Below are 27,438 nucleotides of genomic sequence, written 5' to 3'. Positions count from 1 at the left end.
TTGAAGCTTTGTAGCTGTGGTAATCAAAACACTCTGAGAGTAACATAAAAACAGATCTATGAGACAGAAGAGAGACCCCAGCAATAAACCCATGTATGTATGGTCAATTAATTTATGACAAAGGAGCCAAGAACACATAGTGGGGAAAGGACCGTCTCTTCAATAAATCGTGCTGGGAAAAGTGGTAAAAAGGGAAACTTTTTTTCAAAAGAGTGAAACTGACAACTATCTTATCCATACACAAAAATTAATCCAAAATAAATTAAAGACTTGAATGTAAGACCTAAAAAGATCAAACTCTTGGGGCAGGGGGGAACATAAGCGGTAAGCTCACTGACATTGGCCTTATAAATGATTATTTGGATTTGACACCAAAAGCAAAAATAAACATGTGCAACCGCATCAAACTGAAAAGTTTCTGTGCAGCAAAGGCAACCACCAACAAAATGAACCTACCAACTGGGAGAATATATCGGCACATGACATGTCCGACAAGGGGTTCATAGCCAGAATATACGTTGAGTTTTGCCATACTTATTTTCATTAAAGACCAAGAATTTAGTTAATATTAGCATCAGACAGTCTCAAAATTAAGTGAATCCATGGGCTGAGGAAACTGATGGAGGCAAGAAGAACTTTAGAGCAGTTAAGAAGAACTGACAACTGCTTAGAAGGACCACCTCTTTCTCCGTGCTCAGGCTAAGGCTTCTGTGTAAAACAGAGGTTTGGAGAAACAATTTCAGCGTGAAATGCCCATCAGGCAAGATGACCTAGAGCACTGCTTCCAAACTGCACATTCAATGAATGAATCTGTAAGACCTTCAAGATTTCCAGTAGAACGGGGCACCTGGGTCGCTCAGTGGGTTAAGCCGCTGCCTTCGGCTCAGGTTATTATCTCAGGGTCCTGGGATCGAGTCCCGCATCGGGCTCTCTGCTCAGCAGGGAGCCTGCTTCCTCCTCTCTCTCTCTCTCTGCCTACTTGTGATCTCTCTCTGTCAAATAAATAAATAAAATCTTAAAAAAAAAAAAAAAAGATTTCCAGTAGAAGGATTTAGAGACTTATGTTGGCCATGTCATTTGGGGGTTAGTGGCCATTTTGATTACTATCAAAATTGACAGGTTAATGTGACCAGATATTTGTACTTTTAGACCTGAGGGAAGATCACAGTCGGCTAAAACCAATCATGAAGTAACAACTAGGATATCGTTCCGAGACAGTCTTTGTATGTTTTGCTCTTTACACATGTTCACGGCATGCCTTTCTTTCTCAGTGGTTTTGCCTCTGTAAGTCTTCTGCTTTTTTCAAAGGGGTACAGAAAGCAAAATGTTGACATTCATCCCTTATGTGAAAATAGACACTATTCAATGCAAGTCTGTTCCACGAGTATTTCTATTTTGGAGATAAAATGGGAAGAGGAGACACTTCAAATTGATACTTACTAGATTTGGTGAGTGCTGCATTGACCTCATGGATGAGAGGCTGGTCTGGTGCATGTACCCATAGCCTTGGGAATGGCTTTGCTGGTAGGCTCCAGGAAGAACAGGCGCTGTACATGAACACACACACACACAAAGATTCCTCAAAGCGAGCCTCAAAATAGCCCTCCCGAGCCCTCAAGGGACCTCATGCTCTGCTATACTCTTCTGAAAGAAAATGCCGTGTTCAGTGCCATGTGAAATTTGGATAGTGACGTTATAAGTGATCTCTAGATTAGTATAAATTTCATCAATTAAGGACATATACAGGAAATCAGTTTAACATGCAGTTAAATATATTAGAAATAGTTGTAATTCTCTACTGCAGAAGCTCGGTTCAAACAGCACAAGTACAAAACAAGAATTTACCATCACCTTTTAACAAAATCACCTTTTTACTGAGCTATGTAATCCTCCTAAACATTTTCCAAGATAAAAATAAGAAATTTTTTAAAAATTACATTAGATCGTCAAACCAAGAACAGAGTATAAATGTTTTCACAGAATACTCATGTAACAGATGCACTCAATATTTCAAGACCTATAGCTAAATATTTACCTTTACAAAAATGGTAAATATAGCATATAGTTAGCAACTTATTTTTGTTAAGCAATTAATAATGAGTCTATACCCCCAAAGAAAACTTTATTTAGAATATATAAATTCTCCATTTTATCTTGGCTGTAAGTCAAAACTAAGTCATCTAAATATGTTACAAAAGCCTAAAAAACCAAACCATGTAAAGAATTTAATAAACATCAAAAGAAAAGAAAATAGTACCAAAATAGCATTCACTCATTTTGTGCTATTCTCACCACTAAATATGACAATCAAAAGACATAGCTCCTGTTTTGAAGAACACCCAATTTTAGAGAAACGAACACAGAAACTAGATAAAAACCCCACAAAATCAGTAGATGTATGCTTGAGTGTGTGTTTCTCTCTAAGTAAATGTAAGTACTTATAAACAGGAGCAAGGAGCTGGCTATGAATGGCAGGATTTTAGTAGTACACTCTTCATTGGGTTTTGAATACTCACATGAGATATTAGTAAAACTTGTATGATATAATTACCATAAAAATCCACAATAGGTTGCCAGTGTTGTTCAATCAGGTTGAGCATTAATTAATCTAGGTTGATTTATTTAGGACAGTTTTTATAATAAAAGAATAAAGCAGATATAATTCTGGGGTACCATGAGTAATTAATATTTTATAACTGGTATGTTCATTCTTTTTTTTTTTTAAAGATTTTATTTATTTATTTGACAGACAGAGATCACAAGTAGGCAGAGAGGCAGGCAGAGAGAGAGGAGGAAGCAGGCTCCCTGCTGAGCAGAGAGCCCGATGCGGGACTCAATCCCAGGACACTGAGATCATGACCTGAGCCGAAGGCAGCGGCTTAACCCACTGAGCCACCCAGGCGCCCTGGTATGTTCATTCTAATGATACATGAGAACATCAAACTTTAAAGAAGTTTAATCATCGGAAAATTACAAATCATAAATGTGTTCTCCAGATGATAATGGTATTAGGTTGAATAGGAATTTTTTAAAAGTTCTTGAATTAATTTATACTGCAATGCTATTAGAAATCATGTTTATTTAAAGTCTAGATGTGGCATCAAAGAGAAAGCACTGAGATCTTTACTTGGACTGTGGTACATTCCAAAGTTGTTAGAAGTGTTAAATATAAAATACTTCAGAAAACAACACTTTTTAACATTATCAACTCCATTTAAATATTTAATGCTAAGAGATGTCAGGAATATTGTCAAAATTCACTCATGAAGCAAAAATAATGAAATCCCTAAAAATATCTAAGCTCACTTAATTAGCTGAGGAACAGAGCCATTTCTGTGTGTTGGAAGCATGGACCATTCATTTCTTCCCTCCTTCAATTCTCAGCAAATATTGACTGAGTGAGTTAATGTGTGCACAGGGCTTACTACACTTCCCATCTCTTAGTAAGCCTCCATAAATCTTAGCAACTATCAATGTCCACTATGTTCAAGACATGCCAAGCATCAAAGGAAAGGGGTGACAGAAACAATTGCCCTTCTGGAGCAGTAAAGACCCTGGACATCAGTCCCTTCCCCAGCTGAAGAAATGGCTCTGAATACTCAGTTAAATATGTAAGTTGCTTTTAGTAAGTTAAATATGTAAGTCAAGGACTCCAGACTGGGTTTTCACCATGTAAACAAGTCATTGCTTCATTAATTATTATTTTAATCTACTTATAAATTCTAAAGGTTAAATTCAAAAACCCCATAAATCTACCTAAAAACTGAACTTTTCATCCTTCATTACACTATCAAACTGTGACCTTCACATTTTGATGTACAAAGTTAAGCACAGCCCTCTTAAAATATTTTAGGGGAAAAACTATCAGGAAAAGACGATGATGAAAATATTTTTAAACATGCTATCTTGTATGCCGTGATGTGTTGTTGTGTAAATGGTTGTGGTCATCATCCCCCTAGTGATAATTTGAGAATGTTGTTGAACAGTGTTCTCTAATGTTGGATTTTTAGAAACCAAGTATATTCATACTCGTTCAGCTCAGATCTGACCTTCAAAGAGCTCCCGTAGCTATGGTCAAATATAGCAGGAAAAGAAAGCGAAGTATTTGTCCTTCTGTGTAGGTTGGAGAGAGCAGGAAAGAGTTTAGAAGGAGGAACATTGGGGCAAATATAATCTATCTCATTATTACATTTTCTTCTCATGCCTTTATTATTTTCATTTCTCTCTTCAGCTGCATTACTTAACGCATGTTCCTTCAGGGCTATCAAACTTTGTTATCTACCTTATACCTGATACAATAAAAGAGTTTTTAGGAAGCTCCTATTAGAGGTATGAAAAACATAACTAAGAGCCCAGAGGAATCAACTTACTAAAAGCAAATGCCAATTTTACAAAAAGGCAAGCATTGCTTTTTTTTATTGTTTTGCTATACAATTTCTTTTTTGCAATGCATAGGCAAAATAAACAATAGGAAGTTTAAAACAATGGCTTTGGAAATTGGGTTTATTAAGAATTTGAGTGAAAGATAGCCATTCCATATGAGTATACTATTTCTTCCATGAAAATAATGGAACCCAAAAGGTTTTGCAAAAGCAAGACATTAAGCTAATTTTGCAACTAGCAAGGACTTCTTATCACAAAAAAACACATTGTGCCCTCTTCCTTAAAAGAGTGGTCAGATTCCACCAACACTGATACAGATGGATGGTGGTTCCATGATGGTCTTCCAGAAGGAGAGTCCTGAGGTTGAGAGTTCTTTTTATTGCAATTTGCCTAAAAGCCATAAAACAATAGCTTTAGGGTCTACCTGGGTGGCTTAATCAGTTAAGCGTCCAACTGTCAGTTTCAGCTAAGGTCATGATCTCGTCATGGCCATGAGATAGAGTCCAACATGTGCTCCATGCTGAGTGTGGAGCCTATCTGAGATTTTCTCTCTCTCCCTCTGCCCTCCTCATTCCCAACTCATGTGTACTTGCTCCCTCTCTATCTCTCAAAAAAAATTATTTTTAATTAAAAAAAAACAATAATAGCTTTCATTATCCTAAGGCAATAACAAAACACACAAGTGTAACTCAATTTTTATTTCACATTGGTAAGATTTATTGACTGGAGATTGGGAAGCTCACTAAAGTTCTAAGGATTTAAGGTTCTATTTGGAATGTCCCATAGTATTTATAAAACCTAAATCTGTCTTTTAGAGCACAATAAACTTCTTCCACAAGCAGCCAATAGTAATATTTTCTATTTAATGCTTCTTACAATGAAAGGAGATAAAACCAAGATAGAGAAGTAAGTAGACAAGAAGATCATAAAACAGAAGGTGAAAATGGAAGAAGAAATGTTTTTTTGGAGGCTTCATAAATCTGAAATTGGAAAAGTAAGGAAATATGTGTAAACATGCACAGTAGAGTAAATCAACAATAATAAAGGAGAAAAAATTCTCAAAAAGAAGCCAGCCTACTGTGGGGAATTCCTTTGGGGTAGATAAAAGAGGAAGAGGATTATGGAAGTGTCCCCGGTGTGCACAGTGTCTCTCACATTGCCATGTCGTTGCTAGAAAAACTCTCTAAAATAGGTATCATTCCCTCTTTAGAGAATAAAATTCAGAGGCTTGGAGATTAAGCAGGAGGGCAGCAGAGCAATGGTCTCTGCACAAAAGGAACACCAAGATAAAGGTCTGATGTCCTTCAAAATGAGGGGGAGGTTTTGAAAGCCTCACAATGACAGTAGCGTCATAGTAGATGGCCAAACTCCAAAGGCAAAAATAGAAATAAAAGTAGTGCCTTATTGATGTCTTAGCCCATTAGGGTTGGTATTTAAAAAAATACCATAGACTGGGCAGTTGACGCAACAGATGGTTTCTCATTGTTCTAGAGATGAGGAAGTCCACGCTCAGAACGCTGGCAGATTCAGTGTCTGATGAGGGTCCATTTCCTGGCTCGTAGACACACTGCTTCCTTTTCCCAAGTCCTTAAATGGCAGGCAAGGATGAGGGAGCTCTCTGGGATCTCTTTTATGAGGGCACTAAATTTACCCTCTTGACCCAGTCACCTCCCAAAGGCCACATCTCCTAAAATCATCACCCTGAGGTTCAGGAATTTGATATGTGAATTTGGGAGGGACACAAGCATTCAGTCTGTAACAATTAGCTAACTACAGATGTAACACAAACAGAGAAAATAATTTTGGGTTTTTTCTCAGAGGCTTGCTTTTTTTTTTTTTTTTCTTTTAATCAGAATAAGGAAAAAATTACCCTTCAGAAGCTTTCCAATAAAGAATATAGGATGCAATGACATTACTGTCATTTTTTTTTAACAGTTGACTACAGTTTTATCAGCTAATAGGGGTCAAAGAACTTAATGAGTTGTGGGATGTTTTGTGTGTGTGTGCATTTTTGTTTTTCTGTTTTGTTTTGTTTTTTAAAGACAAAGAATCTTGATTTGGACAATCACAGGGAAATTGCTAAAATGAATGAAGACGTGACTATAAGTGAGAAAGTATGAAGATACTGCTGGTGGTGAAATAAATATTAAATAATGAGCTAAACCCTTATTAGATCTCATCTAGGCCATGAGCAAGGGGGTTGAGCTAATTGGTCATCAGATAGGCCCATGATGTGGGCCTTTTTGTTCAAATAGCTCTTTCAGGTGCCATCAAGGGTTCCAAATCAGAGCCTCGGGTCCTCATGACATCTGATTCTCTCCACAATTCCCAAGTGGGTACTAAACCCACATTCATGCCAAATACAGCAGTAAGATGATTTTTTTTAATCTGATAGGATTCTGAGCACTATAGAAAGTTCTCCTTCACTGCTGAAGACAGAAACAAGCCAGATTGCCTCCAGGTTTTAGTTTGTTGGTTTTTAATTATAAGCTGTGAAGAGACAAGTGCCTAAGAAACCAGCTTGCTGCATAATAAACCAAGAATAAACAGACTTTATCATAAAAATGAGATAATCTACAATTGAGTTGAAACCACCAAGTTCCAAAGACATGCATAATCATCACTGCCATAAAAACAAGTGCTCAAACTTTGGAAATCATATGTAAAAATAAAAGCAATCATTACTGCTTCATATGTTAAATTTCTAGCTCTTGCGAGGTCCAGAAGTTGTGGGAAGGAAAAGGGAATTGAGACAGGGAGAGTCAGTTACTTCTTGGGTTTCCACTCTGGTTGCATATGGAACTCACCTGGGATCTCTTAAAACCGTGTTATGTCCAGGTCTCCTAGACCAATGAAATCAGAATCTCTGGGGTGGGAGTGGGAGGGACTGACCATTGGTGTCTTATATTTGAAGGCTTCCAAGTGACTGAAATGAGCAGCCACAGCGAAGGACCACTAGTTACTGTCAGCTTCCTTCTCCCCAACCCGACACAAATTTAGAGGCTCATGTGACCCTTTATATGTTATTCCCAAATTCCCACTCTCCCCCTGAAATGGATTGAATATTTCTGTTTCCCCCCAGCTTCCCAAAAACTCATCTGCTGAAACCCAAACCTCCAAGATGTTCTAGGGAGGTGGGCCTTTGGGAGGTCATTAGGTCATGGGAATGAAGCTTTATGAATGGGATTAGTGCCCTCACAAGAGGCCAGAGAGCTAGCTATCTCTCCTCCCATTGGGTGGAGACACACAGAGAAGAGAGCCGTCTCCAACCTGGGAAGAGGACCCTCTCCAGACTCAACCATGCTGACACCCCAGTCTCGGACCTCCAGCCTCCAGAACCAAGAGAAATCAATTTCTGTTGTTAGTCTGCTATCTACTCTATCGTGTTCTGCGGGAAGGGGCTAAAACATGTATCTCCCCCATGACTTGTTTGTATTTGTGGAAGCAAATGTTTAACCCTGAACTGGAGAAGTGACCAGGGATTATGGGAAGAAATCTCAGGGCGAGGAAGCTCACTGGAGAATCATTCAGCCACTAACATACAGCACTCAGGGCAAGGCAAGCGCCGTGAAGCACCATCCAAGGAGGGCAGGCCAGGAGAAGCCGACCCCACTTCCTGGGGGCTGACCAGAACCGGACCTGGTTACCGTCTCAGAGGGAAGGCAGGGGTTGGGAGTGTGCAGCCAAAAAAATGTCTTTACAGATTCAAAAATTGTCCCTCAAGCCAATGCTAGTTTCCTAACAATTTTCTCCAACTATACCCCAATACTATCTTTATTTTCATTTTCTATTCTTAGATGAATGCTATTACTACAATTGCAAACTCTTTTGAGAAAATCCAAAAATGTGCAAGTATTTTATCACCTGTATGTGTCCTGGTGAAACTTAGCGGGGGAGAGATGCATCACAGGACTCTGCTTTCCAAGGACTATCAAATATGAACACAATACCATTTAAATAAATGAAATCTTACAAGTAGGAGGACAACTTCGGTTTGCTCAGGACTCCCCCAGTTGCAGTGAAGGAAGCTCTGCTGTCTGGGAGCCCCTTGGTCTCAGGCCAGTTAACACAGCTTGTCCCCCTACTTATAACACACCAGGCCCTGTGTGTAGCATGGCACATGCATTAGCTGGAGAAACCAACACCACTTTACACATGGCAAAGTGCCCGTTTTACAGATGGAGAACCTGAAGTTTACAGAGAGTTAGTAACTCAGTAAAAAAAAAAATCAGAGCCCCACAGAGTTAGTGTTTAAATGCCAACGGTCTGACTCTAGAACCCAAACGCTTGACCGTATGACACCAAAATGATATGGAAGAAATGACAAGACAGAATAAGATCAGTTTGCAAATGAACACTGTGAGGTCAGAAATGTGAAAGAGGGCTCTGTGGTCTGGGGAGCAGAGGAGGTTCTAGCACTGAAGCCTCTATGTGAAGTCAGAAGAGCCCACAGTTGACCACTCACTCCTGCAGCGGGCAGACTGGAGAGGAAGGGAAAGGCAGGAGAAGAAAGGTTGCATGTGTGGAGAGGTGCGTGGGGCAGCTTTGTTCTGCTCACAGAGGTGACTCTCGCTCTCACTGACTTCTCTGTGGTACATCTGGGGGGTACAAATGCCACCGGAAGCCTGGGTGTTTGTAGTTGACAAGGGGTGCTAGAATACCTCGGGAAGAAATTATAGTGAGAAGGAGGCATTCGTTTCGGAAAAGCCAGCTCAAATCATAGGGAATAGCATTATTTCTGAAGCAATGGCTTTCAAATTTCTTTTAAGGGTCATTTTGGCATCTGGTAAGTTTCTGGAGTGTGTGTGTGTGTGTGTGTGTGTGTGTGTGCGTGTATGTGTGTGTTTCTTCTTCCCTTTGTCAATAGTATCCTATTTTAGCCCAAGCAATCGTCATTCGGTCACTTTATTCTGTATGAGTAGTTTCAAGTCTGTGCTCAAGCCCCATCTCCTAATATGACTTCAACACTCTCCCACTGAGCAAGGAAGACCCCATCACAATGCCACTTGACAATTTTCAAAATCTTTCTGTAGGACACAGGCTGCAAAATGTTATTTCCCCAAGTCAGCATCAGAATAGTGACAAGCTCTACAGACATGCTAAGAATTTACTTGCAAACATAATTAAGTCCAGAAGATTGTTTAACCATTTTTTCTCTGAATTTAAATAGTAGATTTATAATGTTGTGTTAGTCAAATATAAATCAGATGTAAAAGATTCCTAATTACCTATTAAGTATAAAAGGAAACATGCAGATCATGTACTTTTCAAAACTATGCCTATGTGAATTACACCTGACCATTTCATTTATATATTTGGCTGAGTTGCCCCCAAGTAAGAATTTCTAAAATATTGTTTTGGGGCTCAAAAAAAAGAAACACAAAATTAGTTATTTTAAAATGATCAGCCAGTTAAACTTAGTCTCACAAGCCCAGAAAAGCAGTGCATTTTCATTTAAAAACTAGCTGGTTTTTCTCTAGAAAAAAATGTCTGTGAATGTTCTCTGGCAGAAGTAAACCAAGACATACTGTGGTTTGAACAGAACTAGAGAGATTTATAGATAAGAATATCTGCTATTTTGCTTCAGAATAATTTAGCCAATTTACTCTTACATTTTGATTTAAATATCAACTTGTGTATTTTTCCCTCAGATTTGTTTCTCATTTTTAGCTCTCTAATCCAGGATAAACTCCCCAACTTGTAACTATAACACAAACCACAGATATAAGTAGGATTGTCACTGAGAGAAAAGAAATAATTTCTGCCCCAAATTATAGTCTTGAATATCATGTTCTCATGGCACAAAATCAATGAGGTATGTAACTGCACATACACATATATGCTGCGTCCCAAAATAAAACAAAAGTGAAAATAAAGAAATAAAGGAATGCAGAGCATGGATGTGTGTGGATATATATACACACACACACACACATATATATATATATATTTCAGAAATTTATCAGAAATATATTTATTGTCAGAAAAATACAGATATAAGATATCTGTATTTTTCTGACAAGAAAGACATAATTTGGGGCAGTTCTTTGATCAGATGAAAACATTAAAGAATTTAAGGATAATAGGGACACAGGATATTGTTTCCATTAGGTAAATCACAGTGCTGAATCTAGCTTTTGGACACAAACTCTGCCATGACCATTAAGTCAGCTCATAGCAAATCCCAGTTTTCCTCAGTGAACACTACCACAAATATTGTGTGAGTCAATCTCATTTAGGAAGATTCATTATTCAAGTATAATGAAAGGGAGTCTCATTATGCCATTGTAGAGGATATTTATAAATACCTCTCAGATAAACATATGTAACACTGTTTTTCGTAGCACATTTTTAAAGGCTTAAAAACAGACTGTGCATGTGGTTTATTCTTGTGCTGATCAACCTTAATACTGACTCTTAGGAAATATGACCAATCCACGAGTCATTCCCAGATACCGTTTTACATGAGATGCCTTTAGTGACAAGCCACACTAAATAGCACATGTAGACACATCTCAGTAATGGTAATACTTCTGAATGAGCAAGTATAACACTTTTTCGACCAACAGACATATACGAAATGGAACCAGTGGGTCCCTGACATAATTTGAAGATAGGGAAATGCGGGGAAACAAATGTAAGAGATTGTCCTGCTCTCCTAGAACCCTAGCTTCAGTTTATATGGCGTGGCTAGGGCTAAGCAAAAAAAAAAAAAAAAAAAAAGCCACAGTTGGGTAGGGAAATGAGCAACAGTTCACTGGAATCAAAGGCACACAGTGTTAAAGCATGAAGACAGGATCCAGGTAAGAGTCCAACGGGCTGGTAAATAAGTTCACTAAGCGTGGGGGTCAGGTACATGGTAGAAGACAGAGTTCAAAAACCAGAATGTCTGAAGAATGTGGCATGGGCGGATTAGGAATATTTCTGGAACAGGATTAGGCACTAAGGAGTAGGGAATCTGGCCGCCAGAGGGGAACCACGCAGCTATGAGCTGGGACAATTACAGATCATGACCAAACAAAACGCAGAAACTCAGTCCAGCACCCAGCTGCAGCAGCCCTTGGAAATCTAAAGTCAGGATCCAATCCCCATGACCTCCTAGCCTGGGGCTTGGGGAGGAGGGACGTGGGGCACCTGGATGATACAGGAAGTGGGGGAGAGCAAGGTAATTCATGACTACAAAGGCAACATTATGACTGTTTTATATCTAAGACAGATACATAAGTAACACACGTATACTCAGTCTACTACTCAATCCGGACATCAAATTTGATCCATACCAACCAAAAAGGACTATTTCCATTTTCATTACTAATGTTCACCAATATGGAAAAGCTACTCTCTCCCTCTCCGCGTGTGTCACTGTACCATTTTCAAAGCTCTTCTAAAGTTTCCCCTTGGACGCATATGCTGTGGCCCACATCTATCTCCTTCCTGATGATCAAACCTTCTCTTTTCCCCCAATCAGCTCAGCTTCACAGGAAATAGACTTTTAATGCTTTATTGTTTGCTACTTTAAGTGTCAGATGTTTCTCCTTCAGACACATATGGAACCCTTTGATTTAATTTTGGCAAATCAATGAAAGACACATGTGCGTCTCAGAACAAGTGCTATTCATTAGTATTTGATCCTTTTCCCAACTTCACACTCAGAAAAGGAAACTTAGGACATTTCTTTCATTCCCAGTCTAATGATACCAGGAATGAGAGTTTCTCTAAGGACTTCGAATTCGGTCAGAACCCTGATCCTTTTTCTTGGGGGTGCAACAGGACTAACGAAAAGTTCCTAACAGTGTGCAGGGTGTGCTTTCCTGTAGGCTACTTCTATAGGCACTAGCTCAATAGCTAAGAATGATCACGTAATCGGCAGCAGTAGCCTCTTCTGTTATAAAGGACTCATTTATTTTCCTATATACTACTTTCATCACAGAAATTTGTCTCCGAAATTTGTCACAGAAGTATCCCAGTCATCAATTCTTTAAATCTTCATACACTTCCATGTGGACACTTAAAACAACACTTTTTGACGGATATCACACACTTCTCAATATTCAGATTGGAAACAGCGCTCAAATACAGTAGGGAAGTGGTACAAATGAAAGTTTCTTGTTGAAGGTATTTCCTTTGCAGAAGTCAGGCTAGGAAGGGACTGGATTTTTTCAGAGGGTTAAGCCTGCTGATCAGTAACCAGAAAAACAAAGTACTGGTTCCAAGAGAAATACTGGTACATTTAGATTAAATGAAGGCCAAGAGTTCAAAATCAGGAGTGCATTTCCTAGTTGGTCGTTCCGGTTATCTAATGTTAAAACCACGCTCACCATTAAAAACAAGTAATGCTGAATTTGGAGCAGAATGCCATCTGTAAATCATAAAACATAACTCCTCAATGGGCAGAGAGAAATCAAGAGAAAAATTAATGCACATACTGAGCAAAGGATTGTGGCTTTAAGGACACTGTTCATATTAAAGGAGATTTCAAAACACTGCTGCTTGGATGCAAATCCATCACTTTTAAAATATACTAAGAATTTATTATTGTGCCTGTATTTGATATTTCTGTTCTCAATGTAATGGTAAATTGAAATTTTAATGATGCTTATTATCCCTAGGAATTAAGGATACATTCTGTGGACTTCACTGTGTCTAGGAAAGAGATGACTTGTCCTCTCATTTTGTCTCCTTCCGTTCACCATTTCTTCATGGAGCATTCCCCAACCTGAGTTAGGTATTGTAAAGAGAGCTAAAAGGCATGTTCATTCTTTGCCACTGTGGAGTTCATGACCAAACAGTAAACTAGACTACGCTGAGACAGAAGCCATACGAAGTATGAATGTCAGAATTCTGATGGGCACTTTCACTTTATTAAGTCCCTACTAAGGAGAGTTGTCAGAAGTGAAATAAAACACTGAAATGCAAAGTATTTGTATGAGAACAGAAGTGGTAAGGTGGGAATACTTTACTGATTGCTTGGTTACGAAAGTTCAGGGCCAACTCTGGCTTTGTAATAAACATATGTTACAATGTTATGCTTCAGTGATACATCTTACATTCCTGCTTTTTAAAGAAACTATAATAAGCGTTACTTTTGCACTGTTACCCTCAACCAAACTGGCTCTAATTAGACTTAATAAAGACTAACACCAAGTTTTAATGATTTAGCACATGTAGCAAAGCTATTTCTTTGTATTTCAGACCAAACTTTAATTTGAATATATTTATGTATCAACAGTATTTATTAAGTGTTTTGTAGGTACTGCCCAAGATACTAGTTATAAAATTCAGGACAAAGCAGGCAGAAAAATTCCATTCTAACAGAGTTTATATTCTAGGAGAGCCATAATTAATCAGTACATAATGAGCATCAGGTAGAAAAAAGAGTGACAGATGTATATCCAGAAGTGGAATTGCTGGATAGTTCTATTTTTATTTTTTTGAGGAACCTCCATACTGTTTTCCATGGTGGCTGCATCATTCTGCATTCCCACCAATAGTGTAAAGGGCTCCACTTTTTCCACATCCTTGCCAACATTTATCTTTTGTGGGTTTTTGAGGGATTTTTTTTTATATCAGCTAAACTAACAGATAAGAGGTCATATCTCACTGTGATTTTGATCCTGGTTCACTGTAGCACTATTCAAAATAGCCAAGATATAACTATAGCCCAAGTGGCCATTGACAGGTGAATGGAAAAAGAAAATGATATAGACATACAATGAAATATTATTCAGTTTTTAAAAAGAAAGAAATCCTACCCTTTGTGACAACATGGATGAACCTAGAGGGCATTATACTAAGTGAAATAAGCCAATGATAGGACAAATACCTCATGATTGTATTAATATGAGATGTCTAGAACAGTTAAACTCATAGAACAGAGAACAGAATGGCAGTTGCCAAGGGCAGAGGGAGGGGAAAATGGGAAATTGTTGCTCAATGGGTATAAAGTTTCAATTATGCAAAACGAATGAGTTCTAGAGATCTATTGTGCAACACAATTCCTGTGGTTAACAATACTCTACTCTGTACTGTAAAAGATGTTAAGAGGCTAGCTCCCATGTTTAAGTGTTCTTATCACTCACACACACACGCACACACACACAAAAGGAAAGTTTTCAAGGTGGTGGACAAGGTCAGTGCCTTGCTTGTGGTGATGGTATTATGGGTCTATGCATATGTCCAAACCCATCAAAATTTTGGACATCTGGTGCAAATTTTGTATGTCAATTAGCTTCAGTAAATCTTAAAAAAAGGAGTTACAGAGAAAAATAAAGCAGGGTAAAGGAATAGGGAGTTGTATGTGGGTTGAGATCTCTCTAGGTAGAGAGGTCAAGGAAAGCATTTCTGATTAGTTGAGATTTAATCAGAGACCTGAAGAAAGGGAGGCCAGCCACGAAGCATCAGTGAGTGTTGCAGGCAAAGAACCATGGCCAGAGAAGGCCTAACGCGCCGAAATAGCCAGATGGCCTGGGTGGCTGCAGCAGACAGTCTGGGAGAAGATGAAACTGGAGACATGACCAAGGGCCAGGCCATGTAACGCCTTGTAGCCTGTGGCTCTTGAGTTTCAGCTGAAGCATGAATAGAACCACTAGAGAATTTTGAGCAAGGGCAAGATGAGAGCTGATGCAGGTTTTTAAAGGATCACTGGCAGTTGGGCCAAGGCCAGATCAAAGAGGGCGAGAATGGAATGACAAAGACCAGGAGCCTATTTCTGAGCTCTCAAAGAAATGGGAGGGAATTTGGTCGGGGAGCTCTGCACCTGGTGAGGCGAGGCTGGACTGGGCACAGCTCCATCATGAACAGGGCCAGTGGGTGTCCAGATGGCTTGAATGTCAAGTGTGAGAGAAGAAAGGCGACAAGGATGCCCCTGGTTTTGTTGGCTTATTTTTCTGAATGATTGTGTCATCAGCTGCGATGGTGAACAGAGACAAGAACAGATGTTTGTTTGTGTGTTTGTGTGTTTGGGAAGACAGGAAATAAGACACTGGTTCTGACATAAGATTTGAGCTGCCTATCCAACACCCAGCCGTGGGCTCCTTTGCCTGGAGTCTGGAAGTTCTGAGAGTAAGAAGGGGCTATGGTTTTGACATTCCTGCTCTTCTATAACAGTGCTGAATGTCACTGAGCTATGAGAAACATTGTGACACTTCAAATAAAAACCAACAATGCTGTCTCTGCACCACGAGCGCCTCTGCAAGACTGCTCAGAAGGCCTTCTGGTCACGTGGAGCCCATGGAGTCCGTTCTCTTGGCAGAGTCTATATCAGCCAGTGCAGACGAGATCTTGAGACAAGCTCCCAGAGTGGGTTAAACTTCCAAGTCAGAGACCCAGTGACCTACCAGCCTCACGAACTGGAGCTCTATGTAGCCTCTAAATCTCCTGCAGGACAGGAGCCCATGCAGCATGCCCAGAAAGGAGATTTCGGTTGCACCCTGTCTGCAGAGATTGGCTTGGCCCTCCCCACGCTCTGGTCTGGTCTTCAGCCCCGTTCCCTGACACACAGCCCCTGGGCTTCCGATATGCCAGAACATAGCAAGCAAAGTGCTGTGTTCTGTCATCTGCTGATTTTCTGCCAAAAACACTCCTTCCCCATTCCACACCATTCTGACTCCAGGTGTCATTCCACATGGCACCTTCCTGAGCACAATGGGTTAATGCAGCCAGCTCTCCCTCCAGAAGGTGAGTTCTTCAAGGCCAGTAACTGTATCTTTATTTTCTCTGTTTCTAGTGTCTCATGCATCGGGGAGATAGGTGTTTGGTGAATGAACAGATGGCATTATGGGTGCTCTTAAACACCCATAGATTTCAGGTACTTGGCTCCCTACTTGGCGCATCACCCTCTCGGTCCACCTCCAGGCAATTGACGGAGAGTTCCAGAAGGTGCTAAAGCATCTTCCTCAACCTAACCTCTGTTGAGGACATGGTGCCTGGGCTGGAACGCTATAAGCACCGCCCTGTGGACATAGTCACTGAATTCAGAACCTCATTTTTCATCAGTGAAGGCAGGACTAGGTCATCCCCATCAGATTTCTTCGCAACAAAATGGAAAAGTTCACAGGGTTGGAAAACCGCCAATGGCTGTCTTAAAAAGTGCATCTGCTTTTCCTTCCCCATCGCCCTCCCATAGCCTCGTAGGCTCTGGAGGGAATCAGAAAACACAAAATACCTGAAGCCAAATGGAACTCCAGTTCAAACTGAGAAGGGCAAACCCTGGGCAAGGTTGTAAACACAAATACTAGCTATAAGGACCACTGTGAGTTTGGGGCAACAGAAGAAATCTCGGCACCAGAAGGCAAAAAGATGTTGCAGGCAAGTGACCTGAAGACAAACACAAAGATCAAAGAAAATCTCGCAGTGAAATAAGCAAGAACCATCAGGAGAATTGCCAGTCACGGAACCGTGTGTCAAGTGAAAATGAGTTAACCTAATCTGATACCAAAAGGCAATAAAGATAATTTCAAATAATACTATTCAAGAATCAAAACAAAATTAGATCAAGTTTAAATAAAAGCCTCTTTTATTGAATCAAAGTAACACAGTAGAGATGTAAAATGAAAATCCTTTGGTAACTTAATACCTTGGGAAGTAGATGGAAGAGTAAGAAAGCCCGAAATAATCACATAAGAAAATGAAAATATTCAGCAATCAAAGCAAGAGGGAGAAAATATCATGAGCAACACATAATGGAAACAATGATACAAAATTAAAGGAGAGGGCCTCTATGTTAATGCTCATGAAAACCAAATGTGAACAATGAAAACAGGGTACTTTTGCCTCAAGGAAAGGAGCCAATTGTTTGACGCTTTGTCCCCCAAATCAGAATTTCCTCTGACTCATAGGAAGAACCCTAAAACATAACTCGCCTAACTGCCCAACCACTTAATTCACAAAGTGCAATGGATTATCTTTAAAACAGAAACACATCCTCGCACGTGGAGAAGTGAGAAGGCAACAAAAAAAAGTTTGTTTGAACTGACGGCATTTAGCTTAGGAGAACGGAACATCTCTTAGAGAGTTCTTGTTCTATAGCCTTCAGGTTACAGATGTGCCTTGTAACATCAGGTGGCCTCCAGAGAACTCAGGCCACATGTGTAAAGTCCACACTCTTGAAGGCCCTGTGGCCAGGCGCTGTGTCTTCTGCAATGCAGCGTGGACACACACCCACCCCCTCCACGGCAGGGAGAGAACCCACTATTACAGGGCCTCTCTCTGGGAGTTAGTGCATTCCATCATAGAAAATCCTAATCTAGATCTTTAGAAAAAATCAACAAAGTCTGGACCCCAAAAATGGCATTTCTGAATACTTACATTTTCTTTTTTTCTTCATCTTACCACTAACAAGTATGGTTTTAAAATTCTTTTCAATTTCTAGAATGGTATTTAAAGCAACACATATGATTTATTCAAGACACTAAAGGTTTTCATCAAATAGCCATCAAGATCATAGAAGTTTCTTCCTTCTGTGGAGTCAATCAGCACCTCTTTACCAGGTCCCAGCATAGTACACATTTCAAAGGGGACCCTAAATTTCAAAGTAACCAAAAAGTCATGAATACCACTCCTTCCCTTTCTCATCGGGAAAACAAAACAAAACACAACACTGGGAATGTTTCCGTTTTAGGGTTTGGGGTTGGTGTTTTTTTTTTTTTTCAGCTATGCTTTAATGTCCTTGAAACATATCAAAACATCATCCAAACAAAAATGGAAGAATTTCTTTAAAAGCCTTCCACAGTAGACTTGTATTTTAAAAAATAATTATGCTATATATATTTATAGATGCAGTTCTAGCTTTTAAGATCTAAGTTCATTGTACACCTGAAACTAATACCATGTTATAGGTCGATTATACCTCCATTAAAAAAAAAAAAAGAATGAACAGAAAAAAAATATTAACTCAGCCATTTTGTGCATTCACCAAATACTTGCTGAGCATTAATTTTAAGGGCTGAAGAGAGATCGGTGAACAAAAGAGCCAATAAGTCCACTCTTGTAAGGCTTCTATTCTAGCAAAGCAGATACAGATGAGCAAATAAAAAAGAAATATATAATATCTCCAGGAGCGCCAAGTGCTAATGGAAGGAAATAAGGAGAGTAAAGAGCCAGACAGGAAAGGAATGGGCACTACTTTATCTCTGGTCTTTAAAGAAGGTCTCTCTGATAAAGTGACATCTAAGCAGAATCGTGGAAAAAAGTGGGACTAGGCAAAAGCAAATACAGGGATGAGAAGGAATGTTCCGGGCAGAGAAGCACTTCATGTCTAAAGGCCCAGAATGGGAGCTTGTTTGGAAGGTTTGAGTAAAGCAGGGAGACAGGACAATGGGGGTGGACAGAAAATGGGAGGAAATGAGCTGAGACTAGCAGCCAGGGCCCAGAGCAGGTGAGGGCCTTGTAGGTGATGGTAAGGGTCTGGAGTATATTCAGAATGAAATGGTAGTGGAAGAAAGACGTGGTCTGACTTGTGTTTCAGAAAGCTCCTTCCGGCTGCCAAGTGGAGAACAGAGGGTTGGCGGTGGGGGAGGCCAGAGCAGAAGTGGGAAACCGTTTGGAGGCTACTATGATGATTCAAGGCAGACGGGTCCCGAGCACTTGGATTCTGCGTGCACTTTTCCGGGTAGCACTGACAAGATTTGCTGATAGGTTGGAGGCCGGTATGAGTGAAGGACAGGGACCCAGGATGACTCCACGGGGTTAGATCTCAGGATCTGGACAGCTGCGGCTGCCACTTAGTAAACTGGGAACCTGAGAATGAGCAGGTTCCTGGGGAGGGTGGGGAGGTTGGGAGTGAGGATATTGTTTTGAACATACTAGGTTTGCTACATCACTAATCATCTGAATACAGACATAATGTGCCAGTCGATAGAATGTGCCTGCTTCCCTTAAAATAAATGGAACTGGGTGTCTATTCCCATGTAGTCCGAACTCTTCTTGAATTAATGCAGATATCTTATGGTACCACCATCACTTGGATGTGCTTTAGAACACTTACTGACACATCTTGACTTTTGCTTCATACCTCAATAACCATTTTCCAAAACAGGGAATGTCACTACGAGCAGAGCGTCTTGGCCCTATAACAGAGGGATGAGCATGAAAGGCATCTTTAAAGGTATCTTATAAGACATTATTTAAGCTCCTGAGACACACCTTTCTGCCAGAAATCTCCTCCCCTGGCTCACTGCCCTCCCACGAAGTCTGAAATTCCTCCCTTTAAAAAAAAAAAAAAATGTAATTATTCCCTATTAACCATGGGTTCCTCTTACATTCTGGCCTAACTGTAAGAATATTTACATATACCATCTTTCAAGGGAGACATTTTCTCATTCAGCTGGGCACAGTATAGGGAGGGTCCCTTTGCTAGAAATAGTTAGAAAAAAGAAGGCATGGCAGAGGAGGAGAAAGAAAGGCTAATCGAGCAACAGTGGGTTCTCACGGTGCAGCCGTGGAGGCAGAGAAGGGAGAGTTCACAGCAGCGCAGGGACCGGACCCATCGGGGGAAGCGGTCTGAATTCTCCTTCTCCTTGAAGCTCATCCCAGACCTCCCACAGCTGTGTGCTCGGTGCCCTCCCGCAGCTGTGTGCTCGGAGCCCTCCCACAGCTGTGTGCTCGGAGCCCTCCCGCAGCACTCTGCCTACTCGACCCCTCCGTCTGAGCACCTCCCTGACACACTGTCTCAGAGATCTGTTTGTTCTCTCAAAGACGTTCTTCTCCCAAAGCCCTCTTGGCCTAGTTAACATCATCGAGCATTGGTGTTTCTGCTCAAATCCTCCTTCCCTGGAAAGGTTTCGCTGACATGAAGGCCAGATGGAAGTCCCCTGTTACCCATCTTGGAGCCCCCATGCTCTCCCCTCACAGCACTTGCTCTGTTCTTAATTATATAGGAGTTGGGTCAGTATCTGTTTAATGTCAGGCTCCCTCCACCAAACTCGAACCCCTTAGACCAGAGGCATATCTTTTGTTTGCGGCTATATGCCTCTCCAGATCCCGGCTCTTGGCTGGGGTACAAAGAACACTCGATAAACATTTGGAGAATAAATGAATGAGTGCTGTGTTGGGTGTACACAGACAAGGGGAAGGGTCGCTGTGGAGCAAAGCCTCCAAGGTACCTTGCATCAACTCTAGAATGCTGCACTGAGCTACGTTGACTAAGAGGGATCAAAATTTATTCTTGTATTTGCTTTGGGTGTTGTTCATCTCATCAAGCATCAACAGTATCGTGCACCTCCAGAACCACAAAGGACACGGAAGGGAGAAATCAAGATCCCTAAATCCTAATCGAAAAACTCAAGAAGTTCCGTGAACCCTTTGCTAGAGAGGCAGTTACAGAAAAGGGAGATCGCCCATGTCTATCTTATCTAGAGGAGAGCAAAACTAACTGAAAAATTCTTCACTAGAATCGTAGAGAAAGGAGATCTTTTAAAACTTTCCAGCAGGGTGGGATCTTACAAAGAAGAAAAGAAGTAAACTCGTAGAAAAGTGGCTGCCAGGGGCTGGGGGGTGAGGCAAAAAGCGGGGGGAGGTGGAAAGGCTGCACACGTTGGGCTCTCAGACGAATAGACTCCAAGGGTCTAACGTACAGCGCGGTGACAATGGTTGACAACCCCGTACTGCCTAGTTGAAATCTGCTGGGAGAGTAGAACACGAATGTTCTCTCACACACAAATAAGAGAGAACTCTGTGAGGTGACGGATGGGCTAATTAACTAGACAGGGCAGGGGAGCGGGGGTGGGTGGCGTGCCTTCACAAGTCCTCATATGTCAGATCGTCCCAATGGACACATCAGATATCTTCCAACTTTGTATGTCAATTGCACCTCAGTAAAGCTGAAACATGAAAAACCAAAAACCAAAACCAAAACGAAACAAAAAAAACCTTCCTACCAAGCTAAGGCCTGCCTAAATGCGTAATTTAAGTAGTAACGGGATGTAACTGATTTTAACATTTATTCGGACAAATGGAAATAACCACCACAAAACTGCAGGAGTTTTCGTGGTCTCATCTGGTCTTCCGTCACTTTACTTTCTCCCCAACCCCCTCCCACCCCAAGCTCCCCAATGTTAAGTTGCTCAGCATCAAAATTGCCTGCCTCAGGGATTTATTCCCAGCGATAAGACCTCTGCAGTTGAAAAGGAAATTCGGGATTTCAGTAGTTCTTGTGCCCTGCTGGCCCCTCACCCCCTCACCCCACCGTCCACAGCACCAAAATGTAGCCGCGCCGCAGTCTTAAACATCTGATGTAAGACTTTTATCTTCAGGATTACTTTAACATCCAAAACAATTGCAATGAAAAGGTCTAGACCTAACCCACTAGCTTGGATGCAGAAACAGAAGAGAGGAGGACTGTAGGAAATAGAAGAAAGATTATTAACAATCAATAGCATTTTTCCACTTTTTAAAAAAAAATCTCATATCTCAAATATCACATCCAATTTGCTTTAAGCAAGATCTAGCTCTGTCTGCAAATACATATTGATATTGTAATGCATACAAACTCAGAGCAACCCCTCTTACTCACTCAAATATAACTATAAGACGGATTTTCCTTAATGGAAATCAGATAGGAGCTCCACAGAACTCCAGTGTCCACTCTGGCTGCATGTGTCCATCACATCCAACTGTGAAACAGACCCACATAGCAGGTCCCAAGACCCTTCTGTCATTAAAGATCCATTGGCGGTGAAAATAGTGAAGCAAGACAGGAAAAACAAGCATGCAGGAATGCAAATTAGTAGTTTAAAAGAAAAGGACTCAACTTTCTAAACAGAATTTAAAATTTTCAAATGCACCCGTGTTTGTGCAAAGGTAAAGAATGTAAGAATGTTAGAAGCACTCGTGACGTGTGTACAAAAATGCATTATTGTTCTCTGAGACTGGTTAATGTTTGCTACCTCCTTCATCCGACGGTCTGGTTACCTCGCTGCAGCATGAAAAGCTAGGGTAAATCTCAGATATTTCTGACTTGTCATCTCCCAGACCTGTACCAAAAGTACTGCTCGAGTGAGACCGAGAACGGAGTCTCCTGTAGTGATTCGCCTTTTCTATATTGGAGGGAAAATATTCAGGTTTGTGAGTTAAGTGACTTGAAGAACAACAAACACACACACACACACACACAAGAAGAAGAAGAAGAAGAAAAACTACTTAAAAGTTTAACAAGGAAGTAAAACAGTCTCTTACTAAATAAAAAACCCAAAGCTCAACTACTACAAGCTCTAGTCACCTACAACCAAATCCCAGCGCACATTGTGTCAAACGTATAAATGTTGAACAATCATTTATACTCATTATAACTCTAGATTTTCAAGGAGAAATGGGGGATGGGAAATTGACAAGAACTAAGAAACTCCAGCAAACTAAAATATTTCTATCAAACATAATGTCTGGTTAGACAAAATCGTTTTCAACAATCCCCAAGCATACAGCATTTGTTGCCTTTTCCTTATTTTCAGAAAGTTTAAAGGCAATTTGGCAGAGGAGGTGGATCAAACTGATTACAAAAGTATTAGAGTCCCTACTTTGCCTTGGGCTTTCAGTTTCATTAATGTCAGTAATTAAATGTGGAGTATAAATCAGGGAATAGAGTTAGACCCAATGGGTAGGATACATCTATTTATATTGTTTAAAATAATTGCATAACTGTCACAGCTTCAGTCTGTTAAACACTATCTAAGAGCTTGAAATGTTAGACCATGCTATCACTGTACCCAAAGAGCCAAACCATTCAGGTTTTGCTTTTAATTGGAAACATGCGGTCTAAATTAAAAGTCAAATAAACCTGCGTATCTATACACTATAAATTTTGTGTTATACAAACACTCAGAGATACATTTTAAGGGTACCTAAAAGTCTATTTTATGTTAACATGTTCATGATGCTATTTAGAAAACCTCCCCACTGTTTTATATATGGTTTTTAACATCTACCTTTAAAATGTTGGAACAGTGTTTTCCATGAAACAAACTTCTGTCTCAGCACTTTAGTGCACTCCAAAGACTGCACTAGCAAGCCCCCCAAAACCTATAAAATCACATTCACTAATGAAAAGCAGACATCAGGAATCTCTGGACACCTTTCTAAGTGAATCTAGAGCAAACGAATCTAAAATATATTTAAAAAGCCCTTTTGCAAGTTTGCTTTCATAAATGATTAATGGTATTTTAAAGCAGCATAGTATTTGTTTCTCTGTTTGTTTTGTTTTTCAAATCCTCAGTTTTACAATTTACATCACACAGTCGGTACCACGAGCCTCTACCTCTACCGCTCGGGGTAGCTTCACTCTCAGGACAAAACCGCATAAATGGGGAGGAACTCAAAATGTAAGCAGTACCAGAAAGCATATGGAGACTTCTAGACTGAATATTGTCTTCCAGGGGATCAAGGTCGAAGATGGAGCCAGGATCTGTACGCCAAACTTTGAGGTCTTTTACCAAAAGGAAGAAATCAAAAAATCAAGAATGAATTTTAAAAAGCATCAGAGTCAAGCACAAGTCTGGAAAAAGAAGCACGTCATCAGCAAACCGGTAATGAACAAACCCGATGCACTTCAGAGGAGAACAAAGGGACAGTCACGTCCACAAGGCTTTAGCAAGAAAACTTTGTAAGCAAAGTTCACTTGCCTGGTTTATCCTTCATTGACCTGCCACCTGGAGCCCGCCACTCATCACCCAACACACCAACAACTCCTCGCATCCCCGAACCCCAACACTCGTGCTCTCCACAGGCTGAAAGAGGTAAAATGTTTGATTTACGCTCCTGAGCAAGGGCGCCTGAGTCATTCACGACTGAGAGGTTTTTGTCTGAGAAAACGAAGAACAAAAACTTCTCTCCCTAAAACAAATGGTTTAAAATGTAGGTAAGTGGCCAGCCCAACTTTTATTGGGAGCCCGTGAGTGCAAGCTTAACCCTCACAAGACACATTTATGGGAAAAGTGCAGGAACGGACAGAAGAACGATGAGGGATGGAAAGACAAGCGAGGAGCAGCCTCCTGCTCTCAGAGGACGGGAGATGTGTTCACTGCCATGCTTAGCAACCAGACCGAGCAGGCCAGTCCACTCTCCTATTTAAGTCAGAGGCAAAATCCAAATATAATAACTTCCAGGTTCACCTGCGTCTCCAACTAATGGTGCTCAGGTCCTAAAATAATCTGCACAGCGCTGTACTCACCAGCGGAGAGTGAAAAATCTAGCTACAAGTAAAAACAATTAATGAACTAGAAGTAGAGCTCTGAGGTACGTGCGGGCACCACTGTCGGTCAACAATGTAACTCACTTCCGCGTCACGCCATATTGAAGTAGGCACTATTACTATCCCGTTTCATAGAGGGGGAAATGAAGACATAGAGAGGTGGAGTTAGCCTGGCCACAGGTACGCACCTAGGAGATAGCAGAGCCTCCAGCAAAGGTAGAAGCAGCACAAATTGGCTTAGTCTGAATTGCTCAGAAAATCTCCAAATCTGCATTTCCCCGCCTGGCTCAGAAGTTTGTTTGTTGAAGGTGCTTCATTTTGTGGCTTCATAAAAAAGTCCTCAATGAAAAACAGTCTCCCCCAGTAAGAAGAAGTAAAGTGACTTCCAGTAAGGGAATAATTTAAAGACATAGATGTTGCGATTTTTAAAAATAAATAAATAATGATTTCTATCTCAAAGATAGTGAGGACTGAATTCTGAGAGCTTGAAGACTAGACAATCTCCCAGTTTCTAACAAGAACTTCACCATCACTCAGGCCCTGATCTAGGGCAGAGGACCTCGGTGTAAGCTGTGCAGACTCTCAGCATTTCTCTCCACCCTTGAGGGACAAATCGGAGTCTCTGTTCTCACCATCCCTTGTGAGATGTTAAACCAAGGCAATGAAATTAACACCATGTTACTTTCAATGAAAACATCTCAGCTCATCCATCCAAATTACGGTGATCCTTCTACAAAATCACCTTTGGAAGATGTGGATGAGCTGTCAGTAGTGTGCAAATGTGAGTGGAATCCCTCTGTGAGAAGGACTTTCAGACTCACTAAATCATTCAAGGAACTTAGTGCCCTGATCTCAGTATTGCTGCTTTACGTTAAGACAGTACCGAGTCAGATACACACTTCCTTTGCCCAGCCCACCTCTAAATGGCCTTTCACTAGTTCCAAAAAAATAAGCTCTTCCCTGTGAAGAAGAAGCTCACCTAACACTCAGATTATTGATGAGCGTGTGGAATGGTTCCCAAAAATATTACCTGAGCTTTAGGACTGGACTAGCTATGAAATTTCAGATGACAGTCATTTGGAAGTATGGGCCATTGGTGGGTACTGAAAAGTCAATAACTGTCTTTCTAGCCCTTCCTTATACTCTGGGGTGGTCCCTGCTATCTCAGCCACCATTCAAGACTACATTCCTAAGATGTCCCCAGACGGACGAAAAGAACATTGAGGAGAGAAACTTCCTTCATCTCAGATTTATGGCATTTGTAGATAGCTCCTGATTATCCCCATTCAGAGATAATATTCAAAAAAAAGAGCTACTCATATTATGAAATACTATCAGAATCTCTCTAGCACTTTTATTTGTGGTAAAAGAACCAAAATGGGATTTTTTCTGCCATTTGTGTCCCCCATGTAGATGATGTCTGCAGTACAATGCATTGATCAGGTACATAAGCGAAAGGAAAACAAAATAATTTTTCAACCATTGTTATCACTCATGTCTTGTATTTGAGCTTAAATACAAATACACTCTTAAGGCCAGAAAGTTATTAAAGACAGAGAAGGCCCAATAACAGAACAGATTGGCACTGATAACCTGGCAAGAACCACGGATCCCATTCAACATGGCACCAACAATAACACTTAGCCCATGGTTTGTGCTTAGATGGGCACCACATCAAACATTTGAGGAGTCGTCTAGTGAATAAGTAGGTTGATTCAAAAGCTAGGCCAAGGACAATCTTTTTGACTGTGAGGACCTGCCAAGGAGGACCATCAGCTTACCGACAATGATCCCAGGTCTTCTGTCCATCTCCACAATGTGAGGATGGACACCTTTGTAGGCCGCATCGCTAACCACTTGGGTGTTCTTCCTTACTCGCTCCGTCACGGGGTCATCTACAACAGGAGTAAAGCCCCTTCCCTTTGTCTTTTCAAAGTCTTCATGATACTTTACCTGAAAAAAAAAAAAAAAAAAAAAAAAACAGTATGAACTCAATCTGAAATTTCCTGGTTGTTACATACCTCACAACATGTTGATACGGCAGCTGCCTCTAGATCACTCTCCACATTCACGTATCTAGAATCAACTGCATCTAGATTGTTTCCCATATATATGTATCTTTTCCAATTATTTCGAAAATAGTGTCTGAAATGTCAGCTTCCTCACATCAGGAATCAACTGCTGATATTTTCACAGTTTTCCATCATTATGGTTAGCAGCTCTTTTAAATTTATATATAAACCAGTACAGTATATCAGTGAGAAGGCTTAAAAGATACATCTATATTTTAATCCTGGTGATTTCCTAAAATGTACTAACTTAGGTACAAATTAATTTTCTATATTTCAACCTTTAACAGGTATTAAAATGACATGTTATTTCCACACAATTATCCAAGAAAACAGTATTATTTAAAATTAGATTGAGAGTCAAAAATAATGATACATATAATTTTTGTATATTATTGCAAAAATGGATATACGTACTTCAAAACATACACTTTTTTCACGTTCTGAAATTGGACCTGTAAATTTTACTATAGACCACTGAATTGTACACTTTAAATGAATAAACCTTATCGTGTATAAATTGTACTTCATGAAACTGCTTTAAAAGACATACACATTTTTTATATTCTTTGCAACATGTAAACATACCAAGCTCTGTCGTAAAATTACTTGAAAAGAAGTCCAAGCAAATGTTTTTCATAAAATGCATTCATAGTAGTCATGTTAGAAATAAAAACACACCCAAAATATCACTGAGAAAAATTACTTTATTAGGACTAAAGATGTCCATTACATTTCAGTGTGATTAGAAAGTCCCCTCAAATGGATGGGCCCATCCACATTCTGCTTTGCATTCATGCGTTGTTA

General features: G+C 40.3%; 1 protein-coding gene across 14 annotated transcripts in view; it reads right to left on the bottom strand.

Moving 5' to 3' along the window:
* The window catches only part of NEBL (nebulette), a 363,452-nt gene that overhangs the window by 6,039 nt on the left and 329,975 nt on the right, over positions 1-27,438 (bottom strand). For 12 of the 14 annotated variants that reach the window (XM_045085006.1, XM_013058907.2, XM_045085003.1 and 9 more), the window contains 4 exons: positions 26,344-26,515; positions 23,705-23,797; positions 22,266-22,415; positions 1,441-1,547 (listed from right to left, as the gene is read on the bottom strand). In XM_045085006.1, coding sequence (XP_044940941.1) covers positions 1,441-1,547; positions 22,266-22,415; positions 23,705-23,797; positions 26,344-26,515 — 522 coding nt within the window. The remainder of the gene's footprint in view (positions 1-1,440; positions 1,548-22,265; positions 22,416-23,704; positions 23,798-26,343; positions 26,516-27,438) is intronic. The other 2 variants (XM_013058914.2, XM_004757594.3) reach the window with 1 other exon arrangement.

Source organism: Mustela putorius, unplaced genomic scaffold, assembly GCF_011764305.1.
Source record: "Mustela putorius furo isolate JIRA1106 unplaced genomic scaffold, ASM1176430v1.1 tig00000827_pilon_pilon_pilon, whole genome shotgun sequence".
In the NCBI taxonomy this organism is placed as follows: Eukaryota; Metazoa; Chordata; class Mammalia; order Carnivora; family Mustelidae; genus Mustela; species Mustela putorius.
Note: the sequence above shows the minus strand (reverse complement) of the source record. Positions and strands in the feature narration are given on the sequence as shown.